This window comes from Pan troglodytes, chromosome 8 (assembly GCF_028858775.2).
Source record: "Pan troglodytes isolate AG18354 chromosome 8, NHGRI_mPanTro3-v2.0_pri, whole genome shotgun sequence".
NCBI lineage: Eukaryota > Metazoa > Chordata > Mammalia > Primates > Hominidae > Pan > Pan troglodytes.
The window spans coordinates 20,618,251-20,633,048 of NC_072406.2; the positions used below are offsets into that span (position 1 = coordinate 20,618,251).

At 41.4% G+C, this 14,798-nt stretch overlaps 1 protein-coding gene across 7 annotated transcripts in view; it reads right to left on the reverse strand.

The window, feature by feature from the left end:
* The window catches only part of KIN (Kin17 DNA and RNA binding protein), a 34,970-nt gene that overhangs the window by 12,320 nt on the left and 7,852 nt on the right, over window positions 1-14,798 (reverse strand). For all 7 annotated transcript variants that reach the window (XR_001721217.2, XR_001721216.2, XR_010146789.1 and 4 more), the window contains exons 4-9: window positions 14,665-14,787; window positions 13,451-13,632; window positions 10,220-10,268; window positions 9,314-9,374; window positions 3,699-3,828; window positions 537-587 (exon numbers count right to left, since the gene is read on the reverse strand). Coding sequence is in view for 4 of the 7 variants with exons in the window: in XM_016962619.2 (XP_016818108.1) it covers window positions 537-587; window positions 3,699-3,828; window positions 9,314-9,374; window positions 10,220-10,268; window positions 13,451-13,632; window positions 14,665-14,787 (596 nt within the window). In the remaining 3 variants the exon portion in view is untranslated. The remainder of the gene's footprint in view (window positions 1-536; window positions 588-3,698; window positions 3,829-9,313; window positions 9,375-10,219; window positions 10,269-13,450; window positions 13,633-14,664; window positions 14,788-14,798) is intronic.

Below are 14,798 nucleotides of genomic sequence, written 5' to 3' on the forward strand. Positions count from 1 at the left end.
TAATCATTTTAAAATATTGTTAAATGTTTAAAAACTATTTTTAAATTATTTTAAAACAATAAGCAATAATAAATAAGCAATAAAATATAAAACTCCTTTGAGTTTGTGAAATTAAAGCCTGCTTTTCTCCACAATGTACCTATTAATAAATGGACATTCTAGTTCCAATAAGTTGTAAATTGAAAACCAACACTTGGGCATTTACAGTTCTACTTTTTGAACTCATTTCTGAAAACATAACCTCTTGTCTTATAGCAAAAATTGAAAATTCCTGGCTCAAATTTAAGATGCCCATAAACAAGTTTAGCACTAAACTTAAAGAACATTATTAGTCTATAAGCATGAAGTAACTCTCCAATAGAGGTGCAACCAATAATTAATGATCTAATAGGAAGAAAAGTCATTATAAGTTATAACTAACTCTATCTATATAGATTATACATGTTTGAAAAGTTTAGTTACTTATACCAAATGCTAGTTAAATCATTCACTTAAACATACATTTAGAACTCAAGAAACTCCAACTGAATACTTACAGGCTGTAGCCAGTAGTCTGTTCGGGCAGTTCTTTTCTTTTCCTCTTCAATCTGTAGAACACATAATGTCTTAAATTATCTCCCTAAAATCCTCATTGGATTTCAAAATACCATTCTATTTAGCAAAATAACACCATAGAACTGTGAAGCCCTCTACTTCACAGAAGACCAATGACATAATTTGCGAGCTCTGATAAATACAAATAAACATTACTTGTCATTAGTTTTTGATTTAAAAAAAACTTCAGTTTTTAAAAGTATATAATAAAGCAAGTCAACTGACCTAGGAAGCAAACAGACACAACTCCTATTCAGCTGCAAGACCAGCCAGTACCTGCCCTCACCCACTTTCTCCCATGTGACTGTCAGGAGCTGGAAAAGAGGCCACGTTTTCATGCAGTAAAATCGTAACACATGGATCAATGTAGCACAGTGTGGTTAAGTATACAGCCTGGTAGCAAACAGGGGGCTCCCTGTTTGAAAATGACAGTAAAGCTCCTGAATGAAAGGGAAGAAAAATACCACCAAGAGATAAATGAGAGTGACCAAAGAAAAGAGAGCTGTCGGGCTGTATGGCGAAAATATCGAATCTTTTTCTTCTCAACTGCTTACAGTTAACCCTAAGTACCAATTTTCAATGGGATCAAACAATGTAATAATCCCTTGGTTGATTCGAAACCTAATTTTAGGCTGGGCGCGGTGGCTTATGCCTGTAATCCCAGCACTTTGGGAGGCTGAGGTGGGCGGATCACGAGGTCAGGAGTTTGAGACTAGCCTGGCCAACACAGTGAAACCGTGTCTCTACTAAAAGTACAAAAATTAGCCAGGCGTGGTGGTGCATGCCTGTAGTCCCAGCTACTTGGGAGGCCGAGACGTGAGAATTGCTTGAACCCTGTGAGGCGGAGGTTGCAGTGAGCCGAGGTCACATTGCTGCACTCCAGCCGGGGCCACAGAGTGACACTCCATCTCAAAAAAAAAAACAAAACCTCATTTTAAATCCTTCACCTTTTCAACAAACAGTGTTCTAAAATTAGTATGCATTATATTCAAAGAAGGTCGATTTGGCTTTCCATTTTTCTTTGAATAAAATTAAATTTTAAAAATCCCTGTCACAGCATGTAAGACCTCTATGGTGTTGGCCCTCCTGGCTCTCTGACCTCAAACGCCACCAGGTGCTTGCTGCACTCCAGTCCCGTGGGCCTTTCCTTCAGATGCTTGATCGTTCCTGTCTAGGTACCGTTCACTCTCTCCCCAGGCGCTACCCTCATACCTCCTTGGCACTCAGCATTTTGTGATCATTCACTGATTCACTGCTGAACAGCTCTGACGTTAGAATGAAAGCTCCGTGACTAACAAGGACTGTTTTTCTTTCTACTATACAGACCCGGGGGCTTGCACAATGTGCAGCATGTAACAGTGACTCAGTTTCATACTAAGTTTCATCTAAACATTATACTTGAAGCTTTTTAGATCATCCTGCATGGTGTGAGGACTAGGAACAGAGAAGACTAACAGCCAGCCGGGTGCGGTGGCTCACACCTTGTAATCCCAGGACTTTGGGAGGCCGAGGCGGGTGGATCACCTGAGGCCAGGAGTTCAAGATCAGCCTGGCCAGCATAGTGAAATCCCGCCTCTACTAAAAATATAAAAAATTAGCCAGGCATGGTGGCGGGTGCCTGTAATCCCAGCTACTCAGGAGGCTGAGGCAGGAGAATCACTTGAACCTGGGAGGTAGATGGTGCAGTGAGCTGGGATTGCACCACTGCACTCCAGCCTGAGCGACAGAACACAGAGCAGGACTCCGTCTCAAAAAAAAAAAAAAAAAAAAAAAAAAAGACTGGACGGCATTTTCTATCCCTTCACAATGAAGACGAAAATAAATGAGGAGACAGAGGAAATAATATTAAAGAAAAAAAGTTAGCTTCTTGTATTCATTTACTCTTTCTCTTCTATCCTGCCTCTTCTCTCCCACCTATTTTCTTAATTCATTGATAAGGCAGGCTATGTGTTAGAATGGAGAAGGGGATATTTAGGAGTAAATTAAGAACCTCCTGCAGTATTACTCTAGAGTCTTGGGTAGATTTAGAGCCCAAGTATGGCCCTAAATATGGATAATCATGTACTTCCAATGATTTTTCACATAGACTTAGCCATCAGGCTAAATCAAATTAAAACCATGTCACACTGGGCCAGGTGCAGTGGCTCACACCTGTAATTCCAGCAGTTTGGGAGGTCAAGGTAGGCAGATCATTTGAGATCAGGAGTTTGAGACCAGCCTAGCCAACATGGTGAAACCCTGTCTCTACTAAAAATACAAAAACTAGCTGGGTATGGTGGCACACATTTGCAATCCCAGTTACTCGGGGAGGCTGAGGCAGGAGAATCTCTTGAACCTGGGGAGCAGAGACTACAGTGAGCCGAGATTGTGCCACTGCACTCTGGCCTGGGCAACAGAGAGAGACTGTCTCAACAACAAAAACAGCAACCAAAAAAAAAAACATGTCACAGGTTTCTCGTGCTCGTTAGGAGGTGCTAAGTGGAAGTCAAAGTCAACAGGAGAGTAGCAGTTGAAGGAGGGAGGCCAACCATGAAGGACTCCAATTTCTAACTGAATTCTACTGACCGTAACAAGCGCAGGGAGTTTCAAAGACAGCACCTGAGGCATTAAAAGAAAACTATTTAGGTGGGGCATGGTGGCTCATGCCTGTAATCCCAGCATTTGGGAGTCCAAGGTGGGTGGATGACTTGAGGTCAGGAGTTTGAGATCAGCCTGGTAAACATGGTGAAACCCCATCTCTACTAAAAATACAAAAATTAGCCAGGTATGGTGGCAAGCGCCTGCAATCCCAGCTACTTGGGAGGCTGAGCCAGGAGAATCATTTGAACCTGGGAAGCGGAGGTTGCAGTGAGCTGAGATTGTGCCACTGCACTCCAGCCTGGGCAACAGAGTGAGACTCCATCTCAAAAAAATAAAAAACAAATAAATAAATAAACCTATTTAGGGGGGCTCCAACTCCAGTTCGGGGAACTGTATGTAGCTAGGTCACTATTCCCTAGTCCGTACATGATAATTTTCCTAATTTTCTATTAATCTAATAAATGGTGAAATGATTTAATTTTCCTTGGGTTCTGAGGTGTCCACACGCAGCCCATAAACTGTACCTCCATGATTTCATCCAGTGCAGATTTCTTTTTCTTCTTTTCTTTAGACTGAGTTGAGCTCTGGGAAGATTCTTTTCGTTTCACTGATGCTGAACTTCCTATCGTCTTCAGTGCACTCGGTCCCAGAGTACTGATGAACAGGAGAACCATGCTTGTTACCAAGAACCATACACAGACGAATGCTTTACGATGTGCAAAATTCACAATATAGAATAAATGTGTGACATAGTAATTTACAGGAGATTAGTGAAAACCATGGAGTCCCTGTCCACATCTCTTACAGAACCATCAGCACTGTGTGAGCATTTAACCCGTGCTATCTTTAACTCTCTGTACCTATCAGCACTGTGTGAGCATTTAACCCGTGCTGTCTTTAACTCTCTGTACCTTCTCCTCACTCCTTCGGTCAGTGCTACTATACTTTGTATAGTAGAATGATGGTAGGCAGCTTAGGTTTTGGTGTTGAGCAGATCAGGGTTTGAGGCTACTTCTATTAGGACCTGGAGTAGTTCACTTACCTAAGCCTCAAATCTTCATCTATAAATGAAGATAATAACATGACCCAACTCTTACCCAAATGCAAGAATTAAATGACACGTTTTCAAATGACCGGTTTAAGTCTAGCACATTACTCTCAGTTCTGGTTTTGTAAAGCAAAGTTCTCAACGTGTTACTTAAAAGTTTTTAACTGCTCCCAACTGCCCAGAGTTAACAGTGTAAATCCTTTTTTTTGAGATGGAGTCTCACTCTGTCGCCCAGGCTGGAGTGCAGTGGCGCGATCTTGGCTCACTGCAACCTCCGCCTCCCAGGTTCAAGCGATTCTCGTGCCTCAGCCTCCCAAGTAGCTGGGGTTACAGGCACCCGCCACCACGCTGGGCTAATTTTTGTATTTTTAGTAGAGATGGGGTTTCGCAATGTTGGCCAGGCTGGTCTTGAACTCTTGACCTCAGGTGATGCACCTGCCTTGGCCTCCCAAAGTGCTGGGATTACAGGCGTGAGCCACTGTGCCCGGCTGACAGTGTAAATTCTAAATTCTTTACTGCCAATATACAACTGTCACCATTGGCCCCAGAATACCATTCTAGTCACCATCCCTGACTTACTATGTACACCAGTCACTAAGAACAATTTGCTATTGACTGAGCCATGCCCTATGCTTTCAGCCTCTGAAAATTTGCACATGCCTTGTTTTATACCTAAAATAATCTCTCCTTTTATCTCCGTTTGTTAAAATTCTTTAAGGTCCATTCTTCATGAGGGTTCTTGGATCTTGCAGTGTTTTGAACTGCCACAGTACCTTGTGGCATGCATCACACTGCACCTTGCATGATAATCATTTGTATGTACGACTCCTCTCTTGTAGTAGGGAGGAAGCATCTATTTTTTCCTGCAAAGTGGCAGTAACTATCTTGTAACTCACATTAAATAGATGCTCCATTAATACTGGCTGATCAAATGACTTTTACTCATCTAATCATTTAATGTGTCATATTTACAAAAGATGAAGCAAAGGATAAATATTTACACAGAGCTACCATGGAGCTAACCAAGAAAAAAATATATGATTAGTAGAGAATACAACAGATTTATTATTTTCCTTTATTTGGACTTTAAAAAATGCATTTAAAGGTAGCATTAGATTGATGAACTGCTGGGTTACTTTAAGCTTGAAGTCAACTAAAACCCCTACTTCTTTTCTCTATGGAGAATTGTAGGTAAGGACTCTGTCACTCTGTTTTTATGGGGGTTGTTTTTCTTTACCTAACTGTCAGGCTTTCCATTTACCTTTGTAAAATTTTACTCACTGGGTTTTGACCTGTAATTCAACCCACTGAACATATATTTAAACTCTGATTCTATTACTGAATGCATTACCCAGGGTGTGACAGCTATAAATAATGGACATGGGTTTTGAACAGGCCAAATCCACGTAAAGATAAGTTCCTCAACTTGCTACTTAAATGTTCTTTAGATTTAAGTGTACTTTGAACTAGGGATCCAGGGATAATTCAGATCATAGTCAACTACAATATGTCTACAAAATAGGCACTAATAACCCTAGCAAAAGAGGAGTTAGGATTAAGCGGTTATTTTTGGCTTGAGTGATCACCACTTCCTCGTCTCATGTTCACAAACCACCTACTTCCTGTCATAATCTGTTGGAAATGCTTATTAATCTATTGTTTTCTAAAGACTTTTCTCCACTTAAAAAAAATATATTTGCTTATTTTTCTGCCTTCTGACTCCTCTACCAATCTCCATGATACCTCAGAGATTCTCAACAGTGAGTCCCCAAATATTAATACATCTATAAATTATTTCAGTATTTTGGTATTAATCTCAGCTTAGACACTTGAGTTTATTTAAGGCTATTATTTACTCTTCTTAAAACTCAACTGGGCCGGGCGTGGTGGCTCATGCCTGAAATCCCAGCACTTTGGGAGGCTGAGACAGGTGGATCATTTGAGGTCAGGAGTTTGAGACCAGCCTGACCAACATGGTGAAATCCAGTTTCTCCTAAAAATACAAAAAAATTAGCCGAGCATGGTGGTGCATGCCTGTACTCCCAGCTACTTGGGAGGCCGAGGCAGGAGAATTGCTTGAACTTGGAAGGCAGAGGTTGTGGTGAGCCGAGGTCATGCCACAGCGCTCCAGCCTGGGCAACAAGAGCGAAATTCCGTCTCAAAAATAAAAAAAAGAAAGAAAGAAAAAGAAAATTTACTCAGCATCATTAAATGCTTAGAATGTGACAATAATGGGGAAAAAGATGACCAGAAGAGCCCAGCAAGATCTCAGGGTGATGTAAAGGGCATTCCAGGAAGGGGAGCAGCAGATGTAAAGGCAAGAAAGGGCGAGACCCCAGGCTCATTTAGGAAAGCACAAATCAATGAGCACAGCTGAGAGCAAACGGCAGGAGACATATAGGATCACAAAAGTCACTTAATAGTATGTAAAAAAATTCGAGGTCATCTTAGAGATGCTGAAACCAAGAGATGTTAATAAATGAGTGACATGGTAAGAGCTGAAGTTTAGAAAGGTCCTTTTGCTGGCAATATCAAGATTCCATTAGAAGGGTGAGAGACTGAGACAGGGGTAAGGCAGAGTTAAAATAAAATCAAGGCAAGATATGAATATGAGCAGAATGAAAATGGAAAGTAAGGTTCCTTGAACAGCCCTCATTTTTGCTTTCAGTAACTAGAGTGAATTCTAGCCCTTCTTAAAGGAGATAAAGAAGCCCAAAGGAGAAACGGAGATGAAAATCAAGTAAACTGTTTCAGGCAATAAGGGGACTCATTTTTGTGCCTCAACATAGCCTAAAATGTCCACTTTGATATCTACATCATTTAGTTTTTCTAGGTTTTAGATATATAAGAGATATAAATCCACAGGAGAATGAATCCCAAACTATATTATGTACCATAATTTCAAAGAAAAAAAATTTTAGATGTCTTTCAATTGTATTATCTATGACACTACATTCTTATACAAATATTGTTCCTTATTCATGGACTCAGGTCACAACATATTAACATAGATAACTTATCAAATAAATTATCAAAATTGGTCAAATAAAACTAATATTTTTGCTAATATCAAGGTTTGGCATAGGGGTACAGCAGGCTGTATAGACCCCCAAAAATATCAGGTCCTTATCCCTGAAACCTATCAATGTTACATTATCTAAGAAAAGAGTCTTTGCAGATGAGATTAAGTTAAAGATCTTGAGAGGAGGAGCTTGGCCTGGATTATCAAGGTGGACCCTAACTACAATCATCCCTTTTCTTGTAAGAGCAAAGTGGAGGGAGATTTGACACCTGGAGGAAAAGGTGATGTGAGGATGGGGCAAAGAGACATTTGAAGATGCTCGTGTTAAATACTGGAGACATGCAACCATGAGCCAAGTAACGCCTGCGGCCAACAGAGCTGGAAAAGGCAAGGGACAGATTCTTCCCCAGAGCTCAGATTCTTCCCCAGAGCACAGCCAGCAGGCTCCTTGATTTCAATCCAGTGATACTGATTCAGAATCTGACCTCCAGAATATGACCTCAACATATTTCTGTTGTTTTAAGCCACCCAGTTTGTGGTAATCTGTTACAGCGACCATAGAAAACTAATACAAGGGAGGTCAATTTGGGGAACACGAACCAATCTTAACATTCATCTACATCTAGGAATAACATATACTTCAAAAGAACAGACAGAAATGCATAAAGTTCTAAAAGTATAAGGCATGTGTGTTATATTTGAGCCGATCTTCCAGGTCATATCATGCCAATGTTAGACAATTCTTCTGGAATGTACCCAGATGTAGAACCCAAATAACCAACTTCTTGATGATATCTAATGTAGGTGTTAATTTTCAAATATTATTTTGATCAAAGTTAAGACATCTGGCAAATCATTTTAAAGTTGATCTATATTGCTGATTCAGCCTACCTATCTCCTTCCATACTCCTAGCCACTTATTCAATAGTGTAAATAAACAATGACCTACAAACAAACCCGAAAAACTTAGATCTTAAAAAAACAACATGTGAAGTACTAAGTAAAATAGAAAATATCATCCGGCTTAAAAGCAAATTCCAGTAGATACCGGTACTTGACTCTCTTGTCTTACTCATCTTTTTTAACCTCCGTAACAAAACTGAATGTACTGCATGTCAGAAATAGTGAATAAAGATTTGGTGAAAGAATACATAAAAATTGCAAGAGAAGATAATGTAGAAAGTAGGTAGAACTACCTGACCACATGCTATGCCAGGTTTTGACAAACGACAGCCTAAGGGCCAAATGCCAGCTGCCACCGGCTTTTGTAAATAAATGTACTGGAACCCAGCCATGCTCAGTTCCTTCCTGCACTGTCCATGGCTGCCTTCTCACTACAACAGCAGAGTTCAGTTATTGTGACAAAGACATCTGGCCAAAAAGCCTAAAATATTTACTATGTGGCTCTTATAGAAAAAGTTTGCTGACCCCTGCCCTGTGCTAGACCACCTAGAAGGGTGGGCAATGATTACTGAGTGTTTCCTGGTGTATTTACACTGTACTGAGGGCTAAGAAGAGAGGCTGACAATCTCTATTCTCAGAAAACTCACAATGCAGCAAGTAAAAGAAAAATGCATATCCAGCTAACATTTAAACTGTGACAAGTGGGCTAAGACAGGAAAAGAAACAGTTTTATATAGCGAATAAGGAACCGTTAAATGGAGAAGGATTCATGGAGAAGCAAAAGTTTATTCATGTGAAACATATAATCAAAATGAGGCTTTCCTCAAAAAACACAATCATCTCATAACAGGCAAATAGGAAAAGAACAGTTGCTAGCTGGGCACAGTAGGGCGTGCCTGTAATCCCAGCTATTGATACCTGGGAGGCTGAGGCAGGAAGATCACCTTGAGCCCAGGAGTTCAAGGCCAGCCTGGGCAACATAGCAAGACCCCATCTCTTAAAAAAAAAAAAAGAACAATTGCTAAAAAAACAACGCAACCAATAAAAACCAAAAACAGGTGAAAACTACAACTAGAAAAAAATGATTCACAATACTTTAAAATGCAGTAACCAACATTTCACAAAAATCCTAATGTTTTAAGATATCCGTGAATGATGCAGCTCACCTTGACTTGGAAGATGTTGCTCCGGATGAGCTACATGCTCCTTTACTCAAATTAAACGTGACTAGAAGAAAAAAATGTTATTCCATACATACATTTCAAGAAAATCATAATAAAACTTCTCAGATAAGATACTACAAAGTGTTCACAGAGGAACTCCAGGACATTTTCAATAAATGAGAGCTAAAATGTTCCTATGCGGAGACCACACATTCCTGTAAAACGTCCCAGACTGAAAGCCATAGAACAGGAGGAACTTGCACACCATGTCACCGTGGCAGACCACACGGGCGCTTCCCCGCTCTATCCCCATTTCCCCTGAGGAACAGTACTCCAATTCTGTTTAGGTCTCCACGCCTCTTGCCTGCGGCTCAGGGGACATAACACCATTTTCATCTCTGGGGTGAATTCTGATTGTCTAATCCAATCAGCATAATCCCAGTGACTGCTTTTTGAGTGGACATGTGACACAGTTCTGGCCAATGACATTTGAAAGGAAATCTATTGAAGGGAGGAGTGTCTTCTTGGAAAAGTATCCTTGCTCCTAACAAGATTCTAGAAGAGCATCCAGAGATGCTCTCTGCCATCCTCACAACAATGAAGAATCTGCATGTGATGGCTGGAGTGTTGGCAGCTACCCTGTGTCCATATGGCATGCAGAACCACCTTACCTCTGGGATTCTTATTATGGCAAGATATTTCCTTATTGTTTAAGTTAATTGTAGTCAGTTTTGTTACTTGTAGCTTCAGCTATCCTATCCAATCAATTTATTAGTATTACCTTTTCATTAAACTAATAAGAACAATGTAACTCAGACACATTAGATGTCTTACTCTCAGATATGTTGACAAGTTGCATTTTTAACAAAGCCAATATAAAAGCATCTATGTTTAAAAAAAGAAAACTACCTTTCTCTTCATCATTTTCTCTGCTTAATTCCGTAAAAGTAGGGACCTCCTAAAAAAAAGAAAGTTTTAAGGTTTTGGTGTACAGTGCACTATCACCATTCAATAGACCTAAATTATGACTTGCTACCTGTGTTCCCAGGCTACAAAGTGTTCACAGAGGAACTCCAGGACATTTTCAATAAATGAGAGCTAAAATGTTCCTATGCGGAGACCACACATTCCTGTGAAACGTCCCAGACTGAAAGCCATAGAACAGGAGGAACTTGCACACCATGTCACCATGGCACTACTGTTAGGCACTACTGTGCCTAATACGCAAGTGATTAAGATCCTAATTAAGAAATTACATGCTTTTGGCCAGGCGCGGTGGCTCACACCTATAATCCCAGCACTTTGGGAGGCCGAGGCGGGCGGATCATGAGGTCAGTAGTTCGAGACCAGTCTGGCCAACACAGTAAAACCCTGTCTCTACTAAAAATACACAAAAAATTAGCCGAGCATGGTGGTATGCACCTGTAATCCCAGCTACTCAGGACGCTGAGGCAGGAGAATCACGTGAACCCGGGAGGCAGAGGTTGTAGTGAGCCAAGATCGTGCCACTGCACTCCAGCCTGGGTGACAGAACGAGACTCCGTCTCAAAAAAAAAAAAAAAAAAGAAATCTTTTGGCCCAGTATGGTGGCTCATGCCTGTAATCCTAGCACTTTGCGAGGCCAAGGCAGGTGGATCACCTGAGGTCAGGCATTCGAGACGAGCCTGGCCAACATGGTGAAACCCTGTCTCTACTAAAAATACAAAAATTTAGCCGGGTGTGACGGTGGGCGCCTGTAATGCCAGCTACTCAGGAGGCTGAGCCAGGAGAATCGCCTGAACCCAGGGGGTGAGTGTTGCAGTGAGCCGAGATCGTGCCACTTCACTCCAGGCTGGGTGAAAGAGTGAGACGAGCCTGGCCAACTTGGTGAAACCCCGTCTCTACTAAAAATACAAAAATTAGCTGGGCATGGTGGTGGGCGCCTGTAATCCCAGCTACTCGGGAGGCTGAGACAGGAGAATTGCTTGAACCTGGGAGGCGGAGGTTGCAGTGAGCCGAGATCATGCCACTGCCCTCCCCAGCCTGGGTGACAGAGCAAGACTCTGTCTCAAAAAAAAGAAAAAAGAAAAAAGAAATTACATGCTTTGGCTGGGCACGGTGGCTCATGCATATAATCCCAGCACTTTGGGAGGTCGAGCTCAGGCAGGAGGAATGCTTGAGGCCAGGAGTTCGAGACCAGCCTGGACAACATTGCAAGACCCCCCCATCTCTATTAAAAAAAAAAAAATTAGCCAGGCATTGTGGTGCACGCCTATAGTCCCAGCTACTCATACGAGGCAAGAGGTTCACTTGAGCACCAGAGGTCAAGGGTGCAGTGAGCTGTAATCATGCCACTGCATTCCAGCCTGATGACAGAGAGAGACAGTCTCTCAAAAAAAAAAAAAAATAGAACTTACATGCTTTGCAAATATTATCCAATTGAGAATTATTCTAAATGCCAAAAAGCAGCTTTTCTATGCCAAACTGCAGAAGTTTACCTATATTTTTATTTCTATTACAACTTAAACAGGAAGTAACAAAAATATAAGGCAATAAACTTTAGGAAAAGCAAAAGCTTTTTTTTTTTAAGTCTGTTCAAGAACAGACTAAACTAATGAATAATCAATAGTGGTATACTGGAACAATGGTTACGTCTGGGAGATGGGGTATTAATTGGCAACGAGCATGAGGAAACCCTCTGGGATACTAGAAAAGTTCTATATCTTTATCTGGGTGGTGGTTCCACAGGTTATCTGTCACTCTTTCTACACACGTATATTTGTAAAAGTTCAGTGAACTGTACACATAAGATTAATGCACCTCATACTTTAATCAATGTATGTTAGAGCTCAATAAACAGTTCAAAAAACACTCAGTTTCACATACACACCAGGCTATATTTGCCTGCTCACACACAAGTGTTAGAATGTAAGCCACAGGAGGCTGGGCGTGGTGGCTCACGCCTGTAATCTCAGCATTTTGGGAGGCCCAGAAGGGCGGATCACCTGAGGTCAGGAGTTTGAGATCAACCTGGCCAACATGGCGAAACCCCGTCTCTACTAAAAATGCAAAAAATTAGCTGGGCATGGTGGCTTGTGCCTGTAGTCCCAGCTACTTGGGAGGCTGAGACACGAGAATCGCTTGAACCCAGGAGGCGGGGGTTGCAGTGAGCTGAAATCGCGCCACTGCACTCCAGCCTGGGCGACAGAGTGAGACTCCGTCCCAAAGAAAAAAAAAATGTAAGCCACAGGAGACAGTTTTTTGTATCTTTTGTTCAGAGTATTCCCTGTGCCTAAAAGAATCCTGGCACAGTGGAGGCGCTTATAAATATATGTTGAAATAAATGCCCCAACCTAGTTATTCTAACACCTCAGCTCCTTCCCTCCCCATTCATCTGGCTTGCACCCACTGATTCTTCAAGACTCCTGGGCACTGGGGTTGTATCCACCCTCAAATACTCTGTCCTCCCCAGGCCAGAGTAAACATTGCTTCTCTATGTTTCCACATGCTGCGTTTACCTCCAGTACTGAATTAATTATAATCAGTTGAAATTATCTGTGTATATGTCTTCCCATTAGGTAGCATCTCTATTTAGATATAAGGAAATTGAGGTTTGGAAATATTATGTAATTATACAAGATTATGAAGTTAGTACGTCAGGAATTAAACCAAGGTTTGTCAATGCCAAAAATGTGCTTTTGACACCAGGCTGGTTTTCCTCTTAGTTCAGGAACAGTGCCCACAGAACTTGATTCAATGCTGAAAAAACACAAGCTGGCTGGGCGCGGTGGCTCACGCCTGTAATCCTGTAACTTTGGGAGGCCGAGGCGGCCGGATCACGAGGTCAGGAGTTGGAGACCAGCCTGACCAACATGGTGAAACCCTGTCTCTACTAACAATACAAAAATTAGCTGGGCGTGGTGGCGGGAGCCTGTAGTTCCAGCTACTCAGGAGGCTGAGGCAGAAGAACTGCTTGAACCTGGGTGGCGGAGGTTGCAGTGAGCTGAGACTGCACTACTGCACTCCAGCCTGGGCGACAGAGTGAGACTCCGTCTCCAAAACAACAACAACAACAACAACAAAAAACAAACAAAAAAACCAAGCCATTGTGCTTCTTTAGACCTCTGGACATTGCTTCTCAGGATGATGTTGCTTACCCACCTGTTCCTTCCCTTCCAGGCCTCTTCTCACTTGTTCTTCAATAAATTTGGCAGTTTTTTCTTCATCATCAAGGTCCTGCTTTTTCTTTTTCTCCAGTTCCAGTTGCCGGCGGATAGTTTCTGGGTCCCTGTCTATGTACTGAATATACCAGCCTTTTGGTGTCTCGTCCACTTTGCACAAGCCTTAAAGAAACAGCCACCGCCATAAATTAGCATACAACAAAGCAAAACATAAATATGAATGTGTTTCATCTCTGCATATTTATTCATTCAAACACACTCAAATCAGGCCGAGCGCAGTGGCTTACACCTGTAATCTCAGCACTTTAGGAGGCCGACACAGGTGGATCACTTGAGATCAGGAGCTCAAGACCAGCCTGGCCAACATGGTGAATCCCATCTCTACTAAAAATACAAAAATTAGCTGGGCGTGGTGGTGCACACCTGTAATCCCAGGTACTCAGGAGGCTGAGGCAGGAGAATCACTTGAACCCGGGAGGCAGAGGTTGCAGTGAGCCCAGATCCTACCACTGCACTTCAGCCTGGCAACAGAGCGAGACTCAGTCTCAAAAATAAAACACCAAATACACTAAAATACATTCAAATATACAAATTCATGCAGCAAATGGGATTTTCCATATTTATATTTAATGAAATTTAGATACTGTATGTGGATTCAACCAACCGTGGGTGAGAAATACTCAAAAAAAAGAAAAACGGATGGTTGCATCTGTACTGAACATGCACAGACATTTTTTCCTTCCCATTTTTCCCTAACAATAGAGTATAAAAACTATTTACATTGTATTAAATATTATAAGAAATCTCGAGATGATTTAAAGTATGTGGGAGGATGTATATAGGTTATATGCAAGTGCTACATCATTTTACTTTATATAAGGGACTTGAGTATCTGTGAATTTTGGTTATCAGCAAGGGCTCCTGGACCCAATCCCCCATGGATACTGAGAGACAACTTTATTATCTTGCATAGTATTTATTCAATTCTATCTAAGTATTTAATATCCAATGGTTATATGATGTTCTATTAACTTAAGGCAGAAATTATGCTCCCAAAATGGAATCAACTAACACGATGAAAAAGCAGAACACTGACCCAATTTTTTTTCTCTTTTCTTATCCCAAACATCTCATAGGATGACTATGAAGATTAGAAGTGGGAAAGAAAAAGCAACTTTAAAATCTCATTCTTACCTTCTCTGCCCAGCCACTTAGTAAAATCAGTCAGAGTTTCCCACTGAGTCGCATTCATGTGGATGTGCTCTCGGTGGCTGATGTATTCGTTGTAGACAATGTTGTTGTGGACCCTTTTAGTGCCTGAGAACAAA